The sequence below is a fragment of the Natator depressus genome, chromosome 6 (genome assembly GCF_965152275.1).
Source record: "Natator depressus isolate rNatDep1 chromosome 6, rNatDep2.hap1, whole genome shotgun sequence".
NCBI classification, from domain to species: Eukaryota; Metazoa; Chordata; order Testudines; family Cheloniidae; genus Natator; species Natator depressus.
The window spans coordinates 129,016,647-129,042,184 of NC_134239.1; the positions used below are offsets into that span (position 1 = coordinate 129,016,647).

At 43.7% G+C, this 25,538-nt stretch overlaps 2 protein-coding genes across 2 annotated transcripts in view; one reads left to right on the forward strand and one right to left on the reverse strand.

Moving 5' to 3' along the window:
- Window positions 1-2,145: 2,145 nt before the first annotated feature.
- On the reverse strand, window positions 2,146-13,636 carry LOC141989785 (uncharacterized). The gene is made up of 5 exons (XM_074956700.1): window positions 12,293-13,636; window positions 7,414-8,217; window positions 6,006-6,251; window positions 3,864-4,080; window positions 2,146-2,361 (listed from the first exon to the last, which is right to left on the reverse strand). The coding sequence occupies exons 1-5, from the start codon at window positions 12,297-12,299 to the stop codon at window positions 2,166-2,168; spliced, it is 1,470 nt and encodes a 489-aa protein (XP_074812801.1). The 5' UTR covers window positions 12,300-13,636; the 3' UTR covers window positions 2,146-2,165.
- Window positions 13,637-15,631: 1,995 nt separating this feature from the next.
- Window positions 15,632-25,538, forward strand: part of MIS18BP1 (MIS18 binding protein 1) — a 33,344-nt gene continuing 23,437 nt past the window's right edge. The window contains exons 1-6 of the mRNA XM_074956578.1: window positions 15,632-15,656; window positions 16,514-17,318; window positions 18,717-18,842; window positions 20,270-20,784; window positions 22,325-22,401; window positions 24,969-25,099. Coding sequence (XP_074812679.1) covers window positions 16,652-17,318; window positions 18,717-18,842; window positions 20,270-20,784; window positions 22,325-22,401; window positions 24,969-25,099 — 1,516 coding nt within the window. The 5' untranslated portion in view covers window positions 15,632-15,656; window positions 16,514-16,651. The remainder of the gene's footprint in view (window positions 15,657-16,513; window positions 17,319-18,716; window positions 18,843-20,269; window positions 20,785-22,324; window positions 22,402-24,968; window positions 25,100-25,538) is intronic.

Here is a 25,538-nt window from a genome sequence, read left to right on the forward strand (position 1 = left end):
GGCACATTGGGCTGCATTAGTAGGAGCACTGCCAGCAGATCGAGGGAAGTGATTATTCCCCTCTATTCGGCTCTGGTGAGGCCACATCTGGAGTATTACATCCAGGTTTGGGCCCCCCACTACAGAAAGGATGTGGACAAATTGGAGAGAGTCCAGCAGAGAGCAATGAAAATGATTAGGGGGCTGGGGCATATGACTTATGAGGAGAGGCTGAGGGAACTGGGGTTATTTAGTTTGCAGAAGAGAAGAGTGTGGGGGGATTTGATAGCTGCTTTCAACTACCTGAAGGGGGGTTCCAAAGAGGATAGAGCTAAGTTGATCTCAATGGTGGCAGATGACAGAACAAGGAGCAATGGCCTCAAGTCGCAGTGGGGAAGGCCTAGGTTGGATATTAGGAAACACTATTTCACTAGGAGGGTGGTGAAGCACTGGAATGGGTTACCTAGGGAGGTGGTGGAATCTCCTTCCTTAAAAGCCTCTAAGGCCTGGCTTGACAAAGTCCTGGCTGCAATAATTTAATTGGGGTTGCTCCTGCTTTGACCAGGGGGTTGAACTAGATGGTCTCTTCCAACCCTAATCTTCTATGATTAGAGGTGATTTCTTCCACACTCCTATCAGCTATGCCAGCAAAACGAGGTGTAGACCTGGCCCCAGAGGCAAAGTGACTCAGCAAAGCCAGGAATAGAATGCAGCTGCTCTGACACCTACTCCTGTGTCCTATTCACCAGACCATACTGCCACTCTCTTTTTCTGGAGCAGTTACAGTGAAATGTAGTAGAACCTAGCAATGTGCAATACAGATCTGGAGAATGCTATGAGCTTCATGGGAGCCTGCAAAATTTAAGCTTTAATTAAAAAACTGAGTTTATAGCCCTTACAGTTGTTGAAACAAACCTTCCAAACATGAACCCAATGCTGCACCGAGCCTTTTTTAGGCAGAGAGCCTGAAATACTAGGTATGAACTACCCCATTTATTGGTCTAGCTTCATATGGGCCTGACCTACACTAGAAAATGTTGTTCACCACTGAGTGTAGCTACACAAGTTTTTAAAATTGTTTAAGTACTAGTAGAAACCAAACTCTTTTCCACACCAATTCAGACAAGTGCGATTCATACCTGGTGGAAGGTAACAAATTTTTGATCTGTATTTAAAGAAGGTGCTAAAGGTGATCCTGGGAAGTACAGACCAATAAGCCTCACTCAGGCATTAGGTAAAATGGTTAAACTAGAAACATAAGCCACTTGGATGACCTTGAGTATCACAGGGAATAACCAGCATGGTTTCTGCAAAGGAAAACCATGTTTCATGAATCTCTTAGAATGGGCCAATAAAATAGGTAATAAATTATGGATAAAGGAGAACAGGTTGAATGTTTATTGGGCTTTCAAAAAGCTCTTGACAAAAGCTCCATAAAAGGCCATTACAAAAATCTAAGTAATCATTGGTTGGGAGGTAAAGAGCCACTATGGATTAAAAACTGGCTAAGACACCTAAAAGAATAGAAAAAATACATTTTCATGATGGCGAAAGTTAACTAGAAGGGGCCTGTGGTTCCATTCTGTGACTGGTGCAATTTGCTGGAATCCTGACCTTTTCGGTAACTCACCTTTATCCACCCAGGCACCTCCTTGCTGACACTTTACTGAGACTTACATGCTGACAAGTCCCTCCCCTCTTGTATTTCCCTTATTTTCCAGTATCCCTGAGCCCCAGCTTCTCTTATTTCCTCTGTCCCTTCTCCCATGCCTGAGCTGCTGGCTAAGAATGTCAGTAAAATTTACCAGGCAGAAGTGACAGAGTAAAAGAAAAATATCATTTGCATGTAGTCAAGCATCATATTAACAGAAGTGCAGAGTTTTATCAATGGCCATTGAAGACTTACTCAGAAATTTTAATATAGAAAGCCAGTATTTGTTTACAGTTCTGTCTTGGCAGAGTTACAGGCTCAAAGATGATATTTCTGTTTTTCATATTCATGAGCCATTGGCTGTAGTGAAGAGCTATTCAGTTATGGAGAATGTTGGAGGTTTGTTTCCACTACATCTCTTCCTCACATGGAATTTCAGCAGAACTTTACAGAAACATTCTTGGTTTCCTGATAGCAGTACATCTAGCAATCAAAGGTCTGTAAACAGTGTGGGGGTTATAAGAAAGGCAGTGCATTACGTGCTCCATAAGCAGTCACATTTAGAAGACACTGAATGCCACTCTACGAGGAGATGTACCCTGCAGTCCGTTGTGATGCGAAAATTCTGGATCGCTTCTTTTGTCAGATTTGTGCTACCAGTAACATCAAGTTCTCGCAAACTCTCCATTTTAGCCAAGCTCAACAAGATATTGTCAGTCAAAACAAAACCACTGGGAATGAAAAACAGATTGCACTTAGGGCTTCAGAGGGAGTTAGAAACAGAGAGATATCTGAAATACAGAGCAAAAGAACACTTTCTATATTGGGGACTTAAAGACCCAGAATCTCCCACTATTGATGGCAGCGATGTGTGTTCACAGAATCAGAGAGATTAGAGGTGGTCTGGGTGGTCTAACAGGTCTCTTCCACATCCCTGTCCATGCACAAGCATGCCAGCAGTGAGCATCGCCAGGGACAAAGGATTAATAACATAACTAATTGTAAAGAACTTTTTATCCCAGAGGGCTGCCCTATGCAGTATGAATGGGCAAAGGGAATTATATGTCTTCTCCAGACCATGATCAGGGCTTTTTGGCCAACTCACAGCTATTCAAAGATCAGATCCTCCCCAGTTGCTGGATGAGCTATCAGGCCCCCCTAACCTTAGGAGAGAGGAAAATCTCTCTGCCTGCCCCGGCTGGAGGAGTGAAAATGGCAGCTTACCACGCCTGGACGTCACTATCTGGAGACTAGTGAGTTAGAAAGACTTCCCTGGGGGAAAGAACATTGAAGGACCAGATGTACTATCCTCCAGCCAGAGACTATGGCTCTGCCCTTACTCCAGCTCCTCACTTCCCTGCCAGGTTCTTCAGTTATTGGCTACCCAGAGTCATCGCACAGTTCCAAGTGCTGGCATCATACAACCCTCACAATGTCTTCAAGTCTGGCACCCTCCTATGCTCTTTGGAAGTCAACTAATGAGATCACTCGCCATCTCATGTGGGGGTCAACATCATCAACTCACCTCCTGCTCATGTCTCCCTGTATATTCAGAGATTAAGGAAATGAGGGCAAGTATCCCATGCCCACAATTCTTCAGCACTTGTGAGAGCAGAAACACTTGCTCCTGCTACTGACTACCCAACTGCCTATTAGCTTTACTGGCATGGTAAGGGAGATATCTCCCTTGCCCTTCCCTTCCTCTCCTCTGAATACACTGGGCTGAATCTGATGGTCTGGAAGCAAGGGCTTGTTCACATGGTAAATGGAACCAAAATACTGAATGAGGCTACATTTCACATCTGTAATTATTGCAGTTCAAGCCTGTGTATTGACACTCTTATTTCTGAATAACTTGATTTCTTTTTTACTGAATTATTTCAAAATAGGGCATTTATTCACAAACAGAACTGAACTAGCCAGAGGTGTGAATTACAACGGATTTAGTTATTTCACTTCCATTTACTGGATAAATAACTCTCAGGAGACACAAAACAGGGTAAATAAAGAACACCCACCCCTTTCTTAATCGCTTAGTGCTGCCTCTTTATTTAGCTTTAAAGGGGTGTTAACTATGGCCATGTCTACCCACAGACTTGTACCAGTTTATCTAAAAATTGGTTAAAAAACCTCACACTTTTAGTTAGACCAGTGCAGCTTGTAACATCGACAAGTCCTAATGTAGTAAGTTTCTTTCATTCTTCAGTATCTGTAGCACATTGTTCAGTCATACCTAAGGCGCAGTCTAGTCAGCAGTGGAAAGAGGTGGGGAAATTGTTTCAGAGTCTTTTCATCAAATCCATATGAGAGGGTTAGATCCATTTCTCTTAGCTTCCAGGATTTGTCAGACAAACAGCTGAGAGCAGAGTTTGAGAGCTTGGTTCCAATCACACTTAGTTTAACAAGGCTGGAAGGAATGTTATCAACAAACATATCCAAACTGGAGATCCCTTTAAAAGCAGACAGAGAGGACAAAATGGAAAGACATTTATGACTCTTTTCTTGACAATATTTTTCAAAGTAAGTATCAGGGTTTTTTTTAAAGTAAACTTTGTCTTTACTTTTTTTTTTTTTTAAAACAGATACCAAAGTTCTTTGTTTTTCATCCACTATTCAGCAAGAATGAGATAGTGAAAAAGCATGAAAGGTACAAATAAAACCAATATTTGTGTCACATTAGCACTCAGAGGCCCAACTGAAATCAGGGCTCCATCGTGCTAGGTGGAATACACACACATAGACTATGTCTACACTACCGCAGTAAGTCGACTTATGCTACACAACTCCTGCTACGTGAATAACGTAGCTGGAGTCAACATACCTTAGGTATGTTGCATATTTATGCTTGCATATTTATTCCTGCCTCTGGAAATTTCCACTATATGCATCCAACGAAGTGGGTATTCACCCATGAAAGCTTATGCTCCAATACGTCTGTTAGTCTATAAAGTGCCACAGGACTCTTTGCCGCTTTTACAGATCCAGACTAACACAGCTACCCCTCTGATGCTTGATACCTTAGGTAGAGTTACCACAGGGTCTACACGGTGGGGGGGGAGGGGGGAGGAAGGAGGGTTGACAGGAGAAACTCTCCCATTGACTTACCTTACTCTTCTCGTCAGGGGTACAATACAGGGGTCGACTGGAGAGCAATCTGCTGTCGATCTGGCGGGTCTTCACTAGACCCACTAAATTGACAGCCAGTGGATCGATCTCAGATCGTGGATCCCGGCTGTAGTGTAGATGTAGCCTTAGTGACACACTGTCCCTGCCCAAACAGCTTACAAGCTAAACAGACAATGGAAGTATCACCATCCCCATTTCACAGAGGTGGAAGTAAAGCCTGGGGAGAGTAAGTGACTTTCCCAAGGTCACAGAGGAAATCATGGCAGAGCCAGGAGCTGAATTTCGATCTCCTGAGTACCATCTGGTGCCTTAACCCCAAAGTCTCTCTAGGAAGACTACATTTTCAAAACCTGCATTTTCAAGTACTTAGCTTAATAACATAGTATCTTTTTCTCCCCTAATAAAAATAAAAACTTCCAGTCCTGTGACTTCAGACTTGTCTAAACTTAATATGCTACAACCATAGGCACCGACTCTGTGGGTGCTCCAGCCCTGGGGCAGAGCGGGGGCAGGGAAGAGGCGGGGGCTTGGGAGAAGGGGGCGGGTGGAGGTGGGGCCGGGGGTTTGAGCACTCCTGGGGCCAAGAGGAAGCCAGCGCCTGTGGCTACAGCAGCACAACTGTGCAGCGGTAACACTTCAGTGTAGACACCAACTATAGTGACAGGAGGGATTCTTCCATCGCTGTAGTTAAGCCACCTCCCCGAGAGTCAGTAGCTAGGTCCATGGAAGAATTCCTAGTCTACACCAGGGTTAGGTCGGCATAGCCACATCTCTCAGGGTACTGATTTTTCAGACCCCTACATTTTCAGTATAGGCCAGCCCTTACACAGAGGATGAGGACTTCATAGGGGTTTTCACAGGTGCAGCCGCATCAGTGGCTGGCTCCATGGCTGAAATGGGGACAAATCCCAAGCGTAGCTAAGAAGTAGTGGGGATCTGACAACTGGACTGGGAGGGGAACCCGGAGGGCATTAAGAGCCATAAGGCAGCAGCTTCATTAAATAGTAGATATCTAGACTGATTTTTCAGTCAGGTTTGAATGAACACAGTCAAGCCAAGCAGATTCTGAATTGGGGAACTGATTTTTTCAGAGACAATATTAAGATATATCAGCCAACAGAAACATCCATAAAAATAAGCTCTTTGCTGTCTTGCTGGTTACCATTTAACTGAAGATGAAACTACCCAAACCTTCCTAAGCCTGCACAGAACAAAACCAAAAAACACTGCAATCTTAAAAACAACTTACATAGAAGATTTAATTCTGTCAAGTTTGGTAGGTTCTTCAGCACCTGTCCAAAGACATCCACTGAGTGTAACAAAAAGTCCTTGATGTAACAAACAGTCAGAGTATGGATGGTGGAGAGCTGATCCAGGAAACGCTCTGAAAGAAGGTTATAACCAGTTTGCCTCAAGGCCAGAGTGTGAAGCTGAAGTTTTGGAACAGCAGGCGACTCTAAACATAGTGGATTGATTGAAAAGGTGGGGGGAAATACTTATTTGACATCCCAGAGATATTTGTTTTCCAATATTAAAGCACAAGGTTGTGTACAAGTCTTTACATTAGGTTCATACTTATGGTAGCACATAGTGAATATAACAGGAAAGACGGGGGGGAAATCCCCCTACATACCCACACTTTGGTTAATAGTTTGGCTTAACTACAACCTAATTTCTTCAAACAGGAAGGTATCTGACAATGAGTTATCTAGAACAACAAACTAACCAATCGTTGGTTAGTAGAAGGGGTCTGAAAAAAGGTCAGATATGGAAATTTCATAAAGGGTCCATTTAAATATTATTTTAAGATTCCTAAACTAAGGAACAAATTCCGCTGATGATCCCCAAAGAACTTTCTCTGTGCTCTCCGATTATGTGCTGTAAAGTGAAGATACACAGGGTTTTTCATATAAAACAAAGAGGTTGAATCTCTGCTTTAGTGTAAAACTGAAGTATATTATAAAAATGCTACAATACTTAAATGTGTGTGTCACGATTTTAAAAAATGACTAGTGATTTGGGAGAGACAAGGTGGGCGAGGTAATTTTTTGGGGGGTCACTTTAATGGTGCCTGATTTTGAGGGCAAGTGCTCAGCTCTTTCTGAAAATCAGAACCCATTAAAGGTGTCTCCATTTGGACATCTGAGAACAGACGCACTTAAAATCAAGTCACTTTTGAAAGTCTTGGCCAAGAACTATATCCTCCTTTTAGGCCAGGATTATATTCTACAGCCTAATCATGGGTCCCCATATCCTATTTTTAGAGCCTGGGATTCTCAAGGGAGTTCAGCATCCAAAAGCTATCAAAATTCAGGGGAGAGGGACATCAAAGTCCCTTTTAAAAATCCTAGCCATAATCATAATTTGAAAAAGCTATTTATATATTCAGTTTAAAATACTCCACAAGCTTTAGGAAACATGTTTACAACATATCAAAACAGTGATGCAATGAAAATCTGAACCTAGTCCACTAAAGCAAGGGGATACAGTTAAGAATAAATCTTCACTACCAACACACTAATATACTCAGCATGTAATCCTTTGAGCAACAATGGACACTTAGGCCCCAATCCTGCCAGCTCTTATGCACATACTTAACGTTCTACCTTGAGTAGTCCTATTGATTTCTCATGGTAGCAAAGTTAAACACATGCATCAGAGCTGGCAGGATTGGTGCCATAATTCTGAATATAGCGTATACAAATATAGCCTATAGAAACAATGCTCACCTTCTGATGAATAAGGGATGGGATGTCTATCTGGCAAACTGAGGCATAACAAAAAATGCTCCTTATTCAGGATATAAGAAAGTGACAGTTCTCTGAGTTTTGGTAAATGGAATAAAACATACTCTAGTGCTTTCTCAGGAAGAGCCTTTTGCACAGTATGCAATGAGAGCATATGTAGGTTTTGTAAGCAAGCAATTCTGATCAATTCACTGCCACTTAAGAAGGTTATGCCACACAACAACAAGTGGGTAAGGTGTTGAAAGTGCACAAGTTCCCTGATTACACTTCTCTCAGATAACCTAGAGCACATTTTCAAGTGAAGTTTCTGTAGATCTGTGAGCAGCTGTAAACCTTGCAGGATTTCCTCGCTCCAGAGGGAATCCACAGTTACATCTAGCAGACCAGGCATGAACCTCAGCAGCTTTTGCCATTGCTTAAGCCCAATTTCTTTCACTTCTACAGAAGTGATCTTTCTTTTCCGAAGCACGTCCCAGAACTCAGCGTTGAAAGCGCTTATGCGTCGGAGAACAATGGTACTCTTTTGCCACACAACAGGCTGATCAACCAGGTCCTTGAAGAGACTGCATGTGGCACGGACCTTGGATTTTTCTGCAGGAGGAAGGTACCTGATTATCTCAGTCAGCATTTCTTGCGGTAACTGCAGCAAGTGAGTGGCTCCCATTATCCCTGTATTACTGGCTGGCATACTTTTCTCCTGCATTATTCCACTCTCTTAAAAAAAAAAAAAACCAACAATTAGTTACATAGCCAAGAAAAGTATTATGTAAATGTAAGCCCTGTGGCCCAAAGCCTACAAGAGAAGGGAGTTGACTGAATGAGGTAGCATGACTGCCACCTACATTTATACCACATATTAACATGTACCATGAAGTACATAAATGTGTGCATGAACTACAGTGTGTTTTGTAGAGATACTGTAAATAATACCATACCTGTCTTACAATAAAAGAATGTTAAGGTTGCAAGGTCAGGTACAGGAAAGTTAGAAAGTGGCAGAATTAAGGTTGTCTGTGCATGATACAGTAGGGTATTGAATACGGTGTTAAAAATTCAAGCTGTCACTTGAAGTATAAGGGTTTTCTGGTCTTGCTTGCAGGCTTGGGGGCTCTGTACGGAAGCATGTGATCTGGATTTTCAGCAGTCAGTCTGTAAAGAGTCAGCCTAGAGCAAAGTGGGTTAAGTTGTGTTTCTCTGCCTTGGGGAGCAACCTGCTTTGCCTCTCTCTGATTTTGATTCTTGTGCGTTAGGGTTCTGGAGTCTAAGAAATAACGTAGTGTGTTACATTGCCACTTTCCAGAGAGAGCATTTTATCCAACTTTGCTGTTTGTATGTTACGAACATAACAGATAGTCTTTAATTACATGATTGCACACTATTTTTTCCGCAGAACCTCTGCATCATTCACCACGCATGATGGAAAGTGTTCACAGGCCTTATTTATTGCACACCATCCAAACCCAGAATTATTAATTTCAGGTTGTCTTCTGTGCACTCACTGTACTATCTGAGCCTAAAAATATTAATGATTTTATCTTCGCAACTCTCCATTTTACAAGTGAACAAAGGCACAGGCCCAGATATTTAAAGGTATTTAGGCATTGCTCTGCTCTGTGTTGCAATGCTCAACTGATTTAGAAGTGTGTCTCATTTTAAAATGTGAGCGAGGAGTTTAAGTACCTAGGTCACTTTTGAAAATGACACTTAAGCCTTGCAATGCTGAACAGAGCAACACTTAAATACCTTTAAAAATCTGGGCCAAAGTGACTTACTCAAGGCCGCAAAGTGAATCAGCAGCAGAGTCGGGAGTAGAACTAGTCCCACAATCACCCAGTCCTGTGCTTATTCCTCCAGACAGCATTGTCCTCTTATAGCTAAGCAGCCATAGCTGAAGTTGTGGGTGCTCAGCATGTCTGGAAGTCAGGTCCCAAGTCAGGTGCTCAGAAAATGATGAACACACAGTTAGTGGCGAACTGTGAAAGTTTTGGTTTCAGTAACGTGCCTTGCATCACAAAAACTCTGTCTCTGAGGCAAGGATAGAACAGAGTTCTTCCAGGTAGCATTCAACTGCCTGAACCACAAGATCATCTTTTCTCTTCCTGTAGCCCTCTGCTTCAGTCATGGCAGACCTTCCAATTTCTGAAAACAAGCCAAAAGTACTACAGCCAACAGCCTTATTCACAGCCAAGATTCATTCAACCGCAACACATAAAATACAGACCCTGCCAAGGAAGAAATGGGAAGACAAAAAACAGGCGAGAGATTAGACATGTAATACGTCTAATTAATTTGCAGCACGAATCAAAGAGAAAATTAAAGATTTAAGTGGATTTAATGGCATTTCTGGAGTTTTAAAGCCAAAGTATGGGTTATTAAATAATTATAAATTTGACTTCTTCCCCAAAGGCAAAAGAAGGACCAGATTTATTCAGAGATCTAAATGTACCTGAAATGAGATCTCAGAAATTCAAAGAGTAAAAGAGTATTGCAGAGCATGATAAAAATTAGTACTGATTCTGAAGCAACTGCATGCACTTCTTATAAAAATGGAGCAAAGAAATGCGGTAATGCCAATGAACTATAAAGTGGTAAACTAGATAGATATGTAGAAAAGACAAATCTAATTACACCACTGCCAAGAAAAGAGTCCAAAAGGGAGAGTAACAATTAATGACTGATTTCCAAGGTTCTTCATAGTTGCTATAAATCTCTGTAAGAATCAGAATGCAAATCTTCAAGAAATGGATTATTATTTTTTTAATTTCAAAGAATAAATTTATTCTGGTTGAATGAGGTGCACCGAGTTTCTCTTAATATTAAAAGGCTCCCGCAGCCTAGCCTAAGCCCTCCTCATTGTACCTTATTTCAAGTGAACAAGGAACTGGTATTCTTCACTGATATTACAGATAATCTAGCGCAGAAGGGATAAAACGGGCAATGATACATTAAGTCTTACATTTCCCGAGGCAAAACAGTATGTAAAATGCTGGAATGCTATAAGATAGCAATAACCACTACTATAGGATGGAGCCACTCATCAACAGCACCACACATGTACCTTTGTACATTAAACACAGCCAATACACTTTATTTCTATTGCCCCGCTATAGCCCCAAGATCTGTTATCATTATACCTAGGCCAAAATTACAATCTAAACAACCAGACACAAAATATAAAAGTGCCCCTACCCTTGCAGCTCCTGTTTTGATTTTTTACCAACTTCCTCTGGTGTTCTCTCTCTGACTCTAATTCTCTCTCTTTTAATTTTACCAGCTAATGTTGGGTTTCTTTTCAATTACCTTACCAGATGATCCCAATTTAAGTGATTGACACAGGGTTAGCAGCACAGGTAGGTGAAACCCATAACATAATGCAAAGTTATTGGCTTGCTGAAGAAAACAGTGCCTTGGACTGGTGAGCACGTCTCTTTCAGTTTTTCACAACTAATCCTCTCTCCTCCACCACTTGCACATATAACATGTTGACTCGCATCCCCCTTACGCACAATATCCTCTAATCACTCACGCAGGTTGCTCCCCTGCAGATACCTCTCTCTTCTGGGGTTGGAGTTTCTCTCTACATACTAGAGGAGGAGAGGGAAAGCAGCAGATATAGTTAGGAAATCCACAATGGATGGTCTTAGCAAAGAATAGGGTCCAGACAGCCACTCCTGCCCAGATGCCTTGAGCTTGTGAAGGAGGTTTTTCATCAAACTGGATGTTTTCCCTGAAAAACTCAACAAGCTGTCACCAGCTTCCTCCCTGAAGAGACCAAGCTTGAACTTTGATCCCCAGTAATTGTGTATTTTCCTTTTCCTTGATTTAGATTTTATATATGTGCACTGTGCATAACTACCGTAATTATCCAATCAGTTACATTGTTGAATAGTTACATGGCCTTTTGCCTGCAACTCTGAATTTTAAAGCTCAACTAGTGGAGCCAATCTAAATCCATGAGGTCTGGTCTATTAGATGCCTTTGCTATCTCCTGATTTCACTCCCTTTTTATTTTCTTATCTCAGTGAGCCAGCACGTCTGGATACAAGTTTTGTTAGTGTCACCATTCACTTGTCTTTTTCCTCTTTCCTTTTGTAACATGGTGGTAGAACTCACTATCTGGCATATTACCCCAGGCACTAACGACACCTACAAACCTACGATTTTCCACTGAATGCATCCGATGAAGTGAGCTGTAGCTCACGAAAGCTTATGCTCAAATAAATGTTTCAGAGTAACAGCCGTGTTAGTCTGTATTCGTAAAAAGAAAAAAGAAAAGGAGTACTTGTGGCACCTTAGAGACTAACCAGTTTATTTGAGCATGAGCTTTCGTGAGCTACAGCTCATTTCATCGGATGCATAGCATATCGTGGAAACTGCAGAAGACATTATATACACACAGAGACCATGAAACAAAACTTCCTCCCACCCCACTCTCCTGCTGGCAACAGCTTATCTAAAGTGATCATCAAGGAGGGCCATTTCCAGCACAAATCCAGGTTTTCTCACCCTTCCCCCCCCCACACATACAAACTCACTCTCCTGCTGGTAATAGCCCATCCCTCTTTGAAACCTCTCTTTATAATGTGCATGATAATCAAGGTGGGTCATTTCCAGCACTAATCCAGGTTCTCTCACCCCCCCCCCCACACACCCCCCTCCAAAAACCACACACACAAACTCACTCTCCTGCTGGCAATAGCTCATCTTACAATGTGCACAGCAATAATCCAAGTTTAACCAGAACGTCTTGGGGGGGTTTGTAGGAAAAAAACAAGGGGAGATAGGCTACCTTGCATAATGACTTAGCCACTCCCAGTCTCTATTCAAGCCCAAATTAATAGTATCCAATTTGCCAATGAATTCCAATTCAGTAGTTTCTCGCTGGAGTCTGGATTTGAAGTTTTTTTGCTTTAAGATAGCGACCCTCATGTCTGTGATTGCGTGACCAGAGAGACTGAAGTGTTCTCCGACTGGTTTATGAATGTTATAATTCTTAACATCTGATTTGTGTCCACTTATTCTTTTACGTAGAGACTGTCCAGTTTGACCAAATGTACATGGCAGAGGGGCATTGCTGGCACATGATGGCATATATCACATTGGTGGATGTGCAGGTGAACGAGCCTCTGATAGTGTGGCTGATGTTGTTAGGCCCTGTGATGGTGTCCCCTGAATAGATATGTGGGCACAGTTGGCAACGGGCTTTGTTGCAAGGATAGGTTCCTGGGTTAGTGGTTCTGTTGTGTGGTATGTGGTTGTTGGCGAGTATTCGCTTCAGGTTGGGGGGCTGTCTGTAGGCAAGGACTGGCCTTTCTCCCAAGATTTGTGAGAGTGTTGGGTCATCCTTCAGGATAGGTTGTAGATCCTTAATAATGCGTTGGAGGGGTTTTAGTTGGGGGCTGAAGGTGACTGCTAGTGGCGTTCTGTTATTTTCTTTGTTAGGCCTGTCCTGTAGTAGGTGACTTCTGGGAACTCTTCTGGCTCTATCAATCTGTTTCTTCACTTCCGCAGGTGGGTATTGTAGTTGTAAGAATGCTTGATAGAGATCTTGTAGGTGTTTGTCTCTGTCTGAGGGGTTGGAGCAAATGCGGTTGTATCGCAGAGCTTGGCTGTAGACGATGGATCGTGTGGTGTGGTCAGGGTGAAAGCTGGAGGCATGTAGGTAGGAATAGCGGTCAGTAGGTTTCCGGTATAGGGTGGTGTTGATGTGACCATCGTTTATTAGCACTGTAGTGTCCAGGAAGTGGATCTCTTGTGTGGACTGGACCAGGCTGAGGTTGATGGTGGGATGGAAATTGTTGAAATCATGGTGGAATTCCTCAAGGGCTTCTTTTCCATGGGTCCAGATGATGAAGATGTCATCAATATAGCGCAAGTAAAGTAGGGGCGTTAGGGGACGAGAGCTGAGGAAGCGTTGTTCTAAATCAGCCATAAAAATGTTGGCATACTGTGGGGCCATGCGGGTACCCATAGCAGTGCCGCTGATCTGAAGGTATACATTGTCCCCAAATGTAAAATAGTTATGGGTAAGGACAAAGTCACAAAGTTCAGCCACCAGGTTAGCCGTGACATTATCGGGGATAGTGTTCTTGATGGCTTGTAGTCCATCTTTGTGTGGAATGTTGGTGTAGAGGGCTTCTACATCCATAGTGGCCAGGATGGTGTTATCAGGAAGATCACCAATGGATTGTAGTTTCCTCAGGAAGTCAGTGGTGTCTCGAAGGTAGCTGGGAGTGCTGGTAGCGTAGGGCCTGAGGAGTGAGTCTACATAGCCGGACAATCCTGCTGTCAGGGTGCCAATGCCTGAGATGATGGGGCGCCCAGGATTTCCAGGTTTATGGATCTTGGGTAGTAGATAGAATATCCCAGGTCGGGGTTCCAGGGGTGTGTCTGTGCGGATTTGATCTTGTGCTTTTTCAGGAAGTTTCTTGAGCAAATGCTGTAGATGCTTTTGGTAACTCTCAGTGGGATCAGAGGGTAATGGCTTGTAGAAAGTGGTGTTGGAGAGCTGCCGAGCAGCCTCTTGTTCATATTCCGACCTATTCATGATGACAACAGCACCTCCTTTGTCAGCCTTTTTGATTATGATGTCAGAGTTGTTTCTGAGGCTGTGGATGGCATTGTGTTCTGCACGGCTGAGGTTATGGGGCAAGTGATGCTGCTTTTCCACAACACCTGGATTAGTGCTGGAAATGACCCACCTTGATTATCATGCGCATTATAAAGAGAGGTTTCAAAGAGGGATGGGCTATTACCAGCAGGAGAGTGAGTTTGTATGTGTGTCTGGGGGGGCGGGGGGGGAGGGTGAGAAAACCTGGATTTGTGCTGGAAATGGCCCTCCTTGATGATCACTTTAGATAAGCTGTTACCAGCAGGAGAGTGGGGTGGGAGGAAGTTTTGTTTCATGGTCTCTGTGTGTATATAATGTCTTCTGCAGTTTCCACAATATGCTATGCATCCGATGAAGTGAGCTGTAGCTCACGAAAGCTCATGCTCAAATAAACTGGTTAGTCTCTAAGGTGCCACAAGTACTCCTTTTCTTTTTTCAAATAAATGTGTTAGTCTCTAAGGTGCCACAAGTCCTCCTGTTCTTTTTACAAACCTACTGAAGTCACTGGTAGGAAAAGGGCCACCTCGTCACCTGATGGATATAAAATCGTATGCCCAAGTATCAGTGAGATAAATAAGCCACTCACAGGGAAAGGATTTCTGAAACTGAAGGAGACCTTTGCCTTTCTCGACAAAACGCAAATCACACTAAGCACGAACATTTCTTTGAGGAGGCTTAGGAAATGCAAAGAACAAAGCAGAGGTGCCCCTCCTGATAACAAACAGCACCTGGATCATGCAGACACCTGCGCGTGAGCGACCTGACCCACGCGAGCGAAGCTGCTCCGTCGCCTACAGCGCCCGAGGGGAGGCAGCGCGCTTTCTCTCAGTCCCCCAGCAGGCAGCGAAAGCAGAAGCCCGCTCCTGGCCGCGGCGCGAGCGGGTGACCCCGTCAGGCCGGTTTCAGGCGTACGGGCCGACGGGCGGCGCAGGGCCCATGTCACACCCCGGGGGCCACTCACACCCAGCCGGCGAGCGGGCTCGCGCCAAACCGCCCCCTCCGCTCCCCGAGGGGGAAAAACAAGAGAGGAGGCCGGCTGGGGCGGGGGGCCGGCCCCGCCGCCTCGTCGTGGGGCCCGGCATCTTCCAGCCCCGCCCCACTTCTGCGGGGGTGGGACCTGCTGAGGAACCCCTCACGCCCCCCCACCCGCCAGGGCCCGCCCCCAACACCGGGCAGCAGGCCGCGCTCCCCTTTGTTCGTAAATAACAAAGCGGGGGAGGGTCCCTGCCCCTCAGCGTGGGGATCCCGCGCCGCTACGGCACGAGGCGGGGAAGGCAACAGCGCCCGCAGACCGACAGAGCCCAGCGAGCCTCTTCCCCCCCACCCCGCCCGGTTCCCGCCCGCCGCGCTTACGTCACTGCGAGCGAACCGCGAGCCGGCGGGCGCCTCTGCCGGCTCCTACCACGGCCGCAGTCCCGCCGACGTCACTCCCCTCCCTGCCAATCAGCGTGCGAGGCGGCGGGACTCAAAACTTGTAACGGCCGCGCGCGCGCCGCGCAGGGGAGAGAAAAGCGGCGGCGGGAGGCGAGAGCGAGGCGGCGGGGTGAGTGTGGCGGGCCGGGCCCTGCCGCGGAGGGGCGGCCGGGCGCGCGCGCGCGCGCTTGGGGGAGGGGTGGCGGTGGCGGTGGCGGTGTGACGGGGCAGAGCGCGGACCCAGCCTCTCGTGGGCCCGGGCCGGGCTCGGCGCGTCTCGGGCGCCTGAGGGGAGCGGTGCGGCCGGGAGCCCCGATGGGGCGGGGCTGTCGGGCTCGGCGTGGCCCGCCCGGGGCGAGACCCGCGCTGGTCCCGGGCTAGGGGGGAGGGCCAAGGTGTGTGACCGCTTGTTCAGGGAGCTGGTGGGAGGCACCAGCTGTCAGCAGCAGCGGCTGTTCCCTCCCGGGCGTTGTGTCTCCCGTGGCCTGTGCTCGGCGCTGCACACGAGCTCTGTCTCGCCCATGAAACCCCAGCTCTCGTGGTACAGCTGCCCCGGATAGGGACTGTGGCTAACAGGGCTCTGGGGATGGGGAACTCCTAAGCCCAAAGCTGATCTTTCCCCATCGTTTTCCTGACGCCTGAAAGAGGCTGGAGCCTTGTAGTTTTAGAAAACAGCCAAGGGACTTGATCCTGTTCCCCTTGAAGTCACTTGTGAAGTCTCCTATTTACGTCAAGGGTCTAGAATTCTGCTCCTTGAGACATTCTTAACCGAGTAAACCGAGCAATCCATGAAAATACAGTTGCTCAAGTGTGGCATGTTTGTGTGTCACTTTTCTGAAACTAAATAATTGGCTGTGAAACAAGCAGGCTGCCCGTCTGTATGCAGCACTTCAACTTGATTGATGTGCAACAGAAGTTTACTTTAAAATGTGGCACTAACAGTGAAAACGTAAAGACCAACTTTTTTAACCACGTTTCTCTTTTTAGCTGAAATTTGGAGAAATAAAGTCGACAATCCATGGAATTCTTGTTCCTCCTTCCGTTATTTAAAAAACTATACCTAAACATGCACATTTTAATGACTTTGCAGTAGGACCACAACACGTTGTTGTCAACATTGGCAAGATGATTGCTACATCTTTAAAAAATACAAGGATTTCAAAATCTCACATTTCTTCTAGCAGACGAGGAGATATGCCTTTGCAGGCAATCTTACTGAGTAACATACCGTCAGGTACTATTACTCCTTTAAAAGATTTGGTGAAATTTCAAGATGCTGGTCTGACTACTTCTGCAACAAAAGAAGCTGTGCTCCCTTCAGTTTTACGTGACTTCAAGGAAAACCATGCAAGAGGGGCAGGAACTTCCAAGAAAAGGGAAGGTATTTTTCAGTCCACATTAATAACAGGTGGCACATATGTTAAAGAATTTCTTGACCTCAGTGAAATAAGGCCAGATTCTGACACTGTAGCAGTACAAGTTGCATCTTGCCAGCAGCAACAGATCTTGCCACTAAAAGACAAAAATTTACTGAAACGCAAAGCTTGTGATCCTTTAACTCATGAATCTCCAGCAAAAATCTTCCAAAGAATGAAAGCCAAGGCATCCCATGAAAAACAGCATCAAATGCCATCCACGGGAACATTGTTAGGGACAAATTACAACAGTGATTTGATCCTGATTCCTGCTACAAAACTTGTCCATCAGGGAACACAGGATAAAAAATCCAGTGATGAAGAAAAACAGCAAAAAGCTGGCAAGGTACCTGATAGACAGATCCAGCCAGGGAAAGGTTTGTTGCATTATATTTCCAAGATGCCTGGTTATATTACATCTCCAGTAAAACGCAAGGATGATGGTGGTATCTGTCTGATCTGTATCACTGTAATACAGTGATTGTGTGTCTGAATGGAGGGATGGCTCAAGCTTCAGGGAGCAACCAGTACACACACAGTCATGGATTTCTATTCCCTCAGGTGTGCTATGCTTTTGTAGGGTTTTAGAACTGGAAGTAGGCTGCTGTGGAGGGTACTTCACATTGCCACACTGTCCCTGTGCTGTCCCTGTCCTCTTAGGGGGAGTGACATGGTCTGTAGTATCTTAATGTCTTATGAACAATATAAGACCACTGTTGTCATACAATGTTCTAGTAGTTTTGAGCCCTTTTATGTCTGTATTCAGGCTGTGTACAGGCTACACCTTAACTTGGCATAAGTTGCATCACGCAGGGGTGTGAATAAGTCACCCCTCTGAGTGATGTAAGCTACACCGACCTAAGTGCTGTTGGTGAGAGAGCTTCTCCCATGGATGTTGCTACCATTGCTTGCTGGGGCTGGAGTAATTAAGCCGATGGGAGAGCTCTAGCCTCAGCAGGAAAAAGCATAGAAAACTTAACTGACTGAATTTCCCTGTACAGAAGTTTCCTGTTTGTACACAGTGACAAAGGAGTAAGAGGAACTGGCTGGCTCCCTTAAGTGTTCATTTGCAGATATCTTAATGTGTTTTTTTGTTTGTTTTGTTTTTTTTAAAGGTGTGGAATTTTTTGATACTAAAGTAATAACAGTTTTGGTTGTTAGCTGGAATCTTCTGTTCCATTGTGGGGTAGTAATAGCACTACTTATTAGGGGTGAATGCCTGATCCCACTGAAGTCAATAGCAAAGCTCCCATTGATATCATTGGGGCAGGATTTCAGGTCTTAAAGATTTTTAAGAGCTGAACTGCTCATGTAGAGAAGAGATCTAAGACAAAAGGGGAAAAAGACGGGAGGTAAAAACAAGAAAAGAGAGAAACTGTATCTCATCAGACTGTGCCTGTTCCTAGCCATAGATAAGAAGCACTGCCCTTTCCTATTCCAAAAGACAACTCTGATATTGGCAAGTAGAGGGAATATAAGGAGTGAGCCAAATCAGGTCTGTTGTGAAGTGGGGCATGACCTTTATTTTTTCAAAAAAATAAACTTTTTAATGGAACAGTGTCCCATTTGGAACAAATGGCTAATATAAATCCTGTTTTTTGTTTGTTTGTTTTTTAAAGTTTGAAATACAAGAAATAAGAGAATTATGTATTTTTTTCACTGGTGAAGTTAATGTTCTATGAAATGTATATTTAGTCTAGTAATTTTTAAATGAATACTAACAATTTTTGTTATACTGTTCGCTTCCTGAATTTAAGAGAGAGTTTTTCTTTTAGCACCGCATTGCACCAAGATAGTGCGAAACAAAAATGTGGATTCCCTCGCTGTGGACACTCTGGTTTCAGAATCTCCTCAAAAGTTCTTCTTGCGCATGAAACAGAAAGTGCAGAAGCAGCAAAAAGGTACTTTTCTTGGTAGTGCTGGTAGTGGTTCTTAAAACAGTGACTGGTTTCTTATGTTTCTGTTTGTGGGTATTTTAGATACACTACACCCTGGCCATAACGAACCCAGTGGGATCAAAGCCATTTGTTCATTTTAGCAAAAGAGTCCCGCGGCGGCGGGGAGGGAAGGTGGTTGACTGTGATAGCTGCAGGGGCTGAAGGAGGGGGCAGCCATGGGACTCGAGGTGGGATCCAAGGACTGGGTTCATTATAGCCGAAGGTTCGTTATTATCAAGGGCATTATAGCGGGGGTGTGCTGTAGTTAGAGTACAGTATCTCCTCTTCCCTTCCCCATCATTGCCTCACCACTCGGGGTTGAAGCTGAAGACAAGCAAACTAACTTTGTGGGGCCCCAGGCAATTGCTCTGCTTGGTATCCCCTAATGCTGTCCCTGATTTTTAATCTACTGGCTATGCAGAAAAACAGGCAGGCCATGGAATTTTTTTGGCATGTGTGGGAGGGAGGGTGTATCATTTTCTTTATCAAAAGAAAAAGGTTGAGAACCCCTGCACTGGACGTTTGTCTAGATTTGTACCAATCCTTCATTTTGAGATGGGTGGGGGTGTAGGGTGTATCATTTATCTTGTCTCTTTTATAAAATGACTGCTCATGACATCTGATTCCAATTGTGGAGCTTGGTATTATCTTCTCCCTACTATATAAACTTCTCCCTACTAACAGTACTATGTAAATTTCCATCTATGTTGTCTCTCCAGATTCTGCCTCTGTGTGGACAAACGGATGAGGTAATATCTCTTATAGGACCAACTTCTGTTGGTGTAAGAGACAAGTTTTTGAGCCACACAGAGCTCTTCTTCAGGTCTTTGTGGGCAGACAAAAGTTCTTGGAGCCTCTCTATACTTCTGCATACAAATTTAAGACTTCTGTGTTCGTCACTTTATCACTAACAGCTTAGGAGCAGTTTGGTAAGGACAGCAAGTGAGGAAGGTTGAAGTGGACTTTAGCAGCAGAAGTCTTACTTGGAGCTCATGCAGCTGAGTTGCTGGTCTTGGGGTATGTGGAAATCATTGTGCCAGCTGATTGGGGGTGGAGGGGAAGCTATAGTTTCTACTCAAGATTCATTAAAAAGAAAAGGAGTACCTGTGGCACCTTAGAGACTAACAAATTCTTTGAGCATAAGCTTTCGTGAGCTCACGAAAGCTTATGCTCAAATAATTTGTTAGTCTCTAAGGTGCCACAGGTACTCCTTTTCTTTTTGCAAATACAGACTAACATGGCTGCTACTCTGAAACCTGTCACGATTCATTGTAATAGAATCAGATTTCTGGTTTTATGAATGCAGGTTTACTTTTTTTGGAATAACATGAGTTACTTTGCCTGAATTTATTTATTTATTTTTTTGTTTTTTGTTTTTTTTAATTGGGCAGATCCTGCATTGTCAAACCAAATCAAGCAAAGCATTTCTTCAACAATCGTGAACAAGCTGTTAATCAAATCTGATTTTGCCAAACAAGTCAGTAACTTTAATGGAGAATGTACAGTTAACAATACCAGCAACAGTCAGGATGATGTTTTTCTTGTGGAGCCAATTGATGCTGATGATGAAATGTCTCAAAATACCGTGATTAATACTGTGAACGCAAACTCTGACCCTTCTAAAACTGGGGTTCAGTTAGCAGAAAGGTATGGCAGTGGAGAAACAATATATGCCAGTCCTCATCGAGAAGGAAGACTATTACAAGAGAGCACCTGGAAAACAGCTCAAGGAGTAGAGAAGAAATCAGAAACTGATCCTCAGAGACCCACACAGTGCTTCTGTAGTATTATGTTTTCTTCTCCAAAGGTCCACATACCAAGAAAACAAAAACCAAAAGAAGGAGATTGTAAGGCCCCCTCAAGCACATCTCACATAGATAAAAATGATGGCAATGCAAATAAACAGGTGGGAAAGTTTGTTCCTTTGTGGAAGGACTTTGTATTGAAAAATACCTTCAGATTTGCTACAGCTAGTGGTATTTGTTTAGTTTTTTGTCATATATAGCAATATATAAGTATAAATATGTATCTATACTGTGGAATTCATAAGCTTCATATGTGTCCTTTGGAAAACTTGCAGGCTGTCAATCTAACTATATGATCAGAGACTGGGCCTCATGTGATCCTGTTTTGGTTGATCAAACTTGTTTAAGCTTAAAAATGGTGATAGAAAGAAACAGAAATAACACTTTTTACACTTTTTTTTAACAAAACTCTCAACCAAACATTGGTATTTATTCCCAGCTTTCTTTATTTTAATATCTATTAATATTAAACAGAACATTCTAAGTGGATGGAGACAAAAACTTTGAAAGAGAGAGATGGGGGATAGACATTACAGACAAGGGATCTGGGACAGACACCACTACACTTTTTTTTTTTTTTACTGCTTTTGCAGCCAAAGGAATCAAGTCCTGTTTGGGACTCTTAGCCCTGAGCTCTGCATTAGTGCATCAGATTCTATGATTATGGTCAAAGTCTAACATTTTAAAAGGCAAAAACCCCTAAATCCATTACATCAGGCAGGGAGGAAAAGAAATAATAAAGAAAAGGTGTGTAGTTAGTTAATTTAAGTGTTAGAGGAATTTTTAATAAATACAATTTTCATAATGGAATGATATAGTTCATAAAACTCTCCAGATCTTGGGTGCGCACGCATATGTGTATAATGTTCAATATAAAATTACAAGGCCAGTTTCCAAAAGCGATAAGGCACTTGAAGGTCTGTCTTTAGTAGGCTGTCAGGTCCATTGTCTGCACCTGAGGCATGCACTGAGAGTTTACTGATACTCCCTGTGCTGTGTGTTTTGACTATAATCAGTAAATACAACTGGAATCACTTTAACTCTTCCATGTGTCAACTATTGGATTTCTCCCAACAATAAGGGATTACAGGTGTGGGGGAAGAGTTGGTGTTGGAACCTTTAAGAGTTTCCAGATTTTAATTGTCTAGAAGTTTTGGAATCTAACTCCCCTAACTTTTTTAAATATTTGGGTTTTTTAACTTTCATTTTTAAATTACTGTCAAACATGTGCATATTTTTCAGTTGCTTAATATTTTGAGGCATCTGTTTTCAACTTTACCTGGAAATAGCAAATTCCACCCGCACTGGAAATAGCAAATTAATGTAAAAAGAAAAGGAGTACTTGTGGCACCTTAGAGACTAACAAATTTATTTGAGCATAAGCTTTCGTGAGCTACAGCTCACTTCATCGGATGCATTCAGTGGAGTTTATGTATCATTTGGTCACTTTTTCATCTCCTGAGTATTCAGTTTGTTGATTTACTGTTAACATATGTAGAATTCTTTGTTTAAAACAAACATTATAAAGCTTTTGTTTTCTTAAAAGTTACTGGTTAAAGGATAGTTAGTTTGCTTTTTATTTTAATGGCTGTATAATTGGCATATTAAGTGTACCTATAATGCTGTTTTTCTTTAACTTAGTCAAAAATCTGTCTAAGGGAGTGGAAGATTAAGGTTATCAACAACAATACTGCTGTGTGTGTAGAAGGAAAACGGAGGTAAGTGATTTTTTTTCCTTCATCAAAGTTGCACATTTCTGTGGCATAAAACATAGTTTTTTTATTCTCATTTCTGTATCTCAACTTCACAAATATGCACCATCCTGGCATCTTCGCTTAGGACTATTGAGTGGATCTGGAAAGAATCATGTGCACCAAAGACTAGTCTGCCTCAGTTTAACCATTACATAGGGCTACCACTGCTGCTGACAATGGCCCCCACCAACTTCTGCCTCCCTCCACTTACCAGAGAGAGTTTGGGGGATGGACCTAGTGCTGTTAAGTCTAAGAGAGCCACGTGCACAGCTGGTGAGAAGATAGCCTGGAGCTTCATTCAGCAAATACCAAGTACACTCTCCTGTTCTGCTGTGTTGAGGGAAGGGAGCTCTTCAGCTAAGTAACTTAAAGATTTCAAGGACTAGCTGTCCAGTCTATCATAGAATTGTAGGACTGGAAGGGCCCTCAAAAGGTCAAGTCCAGTCCCCTGCACTCAAGGCAGGACTAAGTATTATCTAGACCAGGGGTGTGCAAACTTTTTGGCCTGAGGGCCACATCTGGGTTTGGAAATTGTATGGTGGGCCATGAATGCTCATGAAATTGGGGGTTGGGATGGGGTGAGGGCTCTGGCTGGGGGTGCTGGCTCTGGGGTGGGGTTTGGGATGAGGGGCTGGGAGTGCAGGAGGGTGCTTCGGGCTGGGACTGAGGGGTTTGGTGGGTTGGAGCAGAATCAGGGCTGTGGCAGGGGGTTGGGGCACGGGAGCGGGGTGCAGGCTCCAGGCAGCGCTTACCTCAAGCAGCTCCCGGAAGCAGCGGCATGTCCCCGCTCCAGCTCCTACACGGAAGCCCTGTCCGCAGGCGTCACCCAGCAGCTCCCATTGGCCACGGTTCCTGGCCAATGGGAGTTGCAGGGGCAGTGTGCAGAGCCTCCTGACTACCCCTACGCATAGGAGCTGGAGGGGGGACGTGCTGCTGCTTCTGGAAGCCACGCGGAGTGTGGCAAGCCCCTGACGCTACTCCCTGGCAGGAGCTTGAGGGCCGGATTAAAACATGTGGAGGGCCGGAAGCGCCCCCCCGGGCCGTAGTTTGCCCACCTCTGATCTCGGCCATCCCTGACAGGCGTTTGGAGATTTTTTTAAGAGCAGATTAAACAGTGATGGAGATTCCAGAACCTCCCTAGGCGAGTTATTCCAGTGCTTAACTACCCTGACAGTTACGAAGTTTTTCCTAATGTCCAACCTAAACCTCCCTTGCTGCAATTTAAGCCCATTGCTTCTTGTCCTATCCTTAGAGGTTAAGGAGAACAATTTTCTGCCTCCTTCTTGTAACAACTTATTATGTACTTGAAAACTGTTATATCCCCTCTATCTTCTCTTCTCCACCCTAAACAAACCCAATTTTTTTTCCAACCTTCCCTCATAGGTCATGTTTTCCAGACCTTTAGTCGTTTTTGTTGCTCTTCTCTGGACTTTCTCCAATTTGTCCACATCTTTTCTGAAATGTAGGGCTCTGAACTGCAATGCTCCAGTTGAGGCCAGTTGAGTAGAGCAGAAGAATTACTACTTGCGTCTTGCTTACAATACTCCTGCTAATACAGCCCAGAATGATGTTTGCGTTTTTTGCAACAGCGTTACACTGTTGACTCATTTAGCTTGTGATCCACTGTGACCTCGAGATCCCTTTCCACAGTACTCCTTCCTAGGCAGTCATTTCCCATTTTGTATATGTACAACTGTGATTGTTCCTTCCTAAGTGGAGTACTTTGCATTTGTCCTTATTGAATTTCATCCTATTTACTTCAGACCATTTCTCCAGTTTCTTCAGATCATTTTGAATTTTAATCCTATCCTCCAAAGCACTTGCAACCCCTCCCAGCTTGGTATGGTCTGCAAACTTTATAAGTGTACTCTCTATGCCATTATCTAAATCACTGATAAAGATATTGAGCAGAACTGGACTTGATATGCCCTTCCAGCACGACTGTGCATCAATATCTTGATTCAGGTGTGACTATGAAAACAATAACCAGCAGCCCTCTCCTGTGCCCTTAATACCTACAACCTGTCCAGGATCTGGTTCTATGTGTGACAGTTTATGTTCCTTATCTTTTATTCTGTCTTACATAACTGTGGATGTCTTCATTACCCATACCTGGTAAACACCTAATCTATTTTTTACTCCAGTTAACTGTGCTCTTATATTCCGTGATATCAATATTAAATTTCTTCCATTGCACTCCCAATTCACTTAACTTTGTTAGATCCCTCTGGAGTTCCTCAGTCTTTCAGAATCTTGACTGTGCTAAATAAGGGCCTGAATACAGTACCCATTCAAGTCAATGGAAAGGCTTCTGTTGACTTCAGTGGGAGTTGGATTGGGCCATAATTTTGTATTACTGCAGATCTTGATGCTTCTCTGTTCATTCCCTTTTCCAGATCATTAATGAAAATATTTAAACACCAGTCTGATACAGAATCTTGGTATTCTCATCGTTGGAACTTGAAACTCCAGTGTTAATAATTTTCCCTAAAGAAAATGAACAACTTATTTCTATTTATCTGTCTCTTCAGAGATATGAAAGAACTGTACTGGCATAGTAATGCAATTGTGGAACGCATGGCATCGAATCAAGTTAAAACAATATCTGGCCGTATCTACTTGTTACAAGGAAATATAAACTCTGTTTCCATGAGAAAAGAAGGTAAGGAAACTCATTTGAAATTTCAGCATGTGCAGGAGGCTAAGAAATGTGGGCAGTGGCAGGCTTCGGTGAGGAGTGAATTCTGAAGTTAGACACCTCATTGAGAGTGTCTTGCCAAAAGCCCCTTCTTCTTCGTATATCAAGATGGCAGTATGGCTTGGGGAGAAACGTAGCCTGTTAGGTAACCTGGACCTAAGCCATTTACGGCTTTAAAGGTCTATGCCAGCACTTTGAATTCCACTCAGAAGCCCACAGCTGCAATGTGTTTCAGTAGAATAAAGTTCCACTTAATAAGCAAGTTGCTGTACTAGCTTCAGCTTCTCAGAATGTTCTTGAGGCCCCAAGCAGAGAATATTACAGAGGTGACAAAGGCTCAGATAAGCATGAAAAGGTCCAAATCCTTTATTTAAAAAAAAAAAAAGTTTCCCTCACTGAGTAC

What these genes read in the sequence shown, in the direction of transcription:
- LOC141989785 (XM_074956700.1), bottom strand. An exon ending in GACAGAATTAAATCTTCTAT is followed by an intron (nt 4,081 to 6,005) that starts GTAAGTTGTTTT and finishes CTGCTTTTAAAG; the next exon opens with GGATCTCCAGTTTGGATATG. An exon ending in CTGACTAGACTGCGCCTTAG is followed by an intron (nt 2,362 to 3,863) that starts GTATGACTGAAC and finishes TTTCATTCCCAG; the next exon opens with TGGTTTTGTTTTGACTGACA.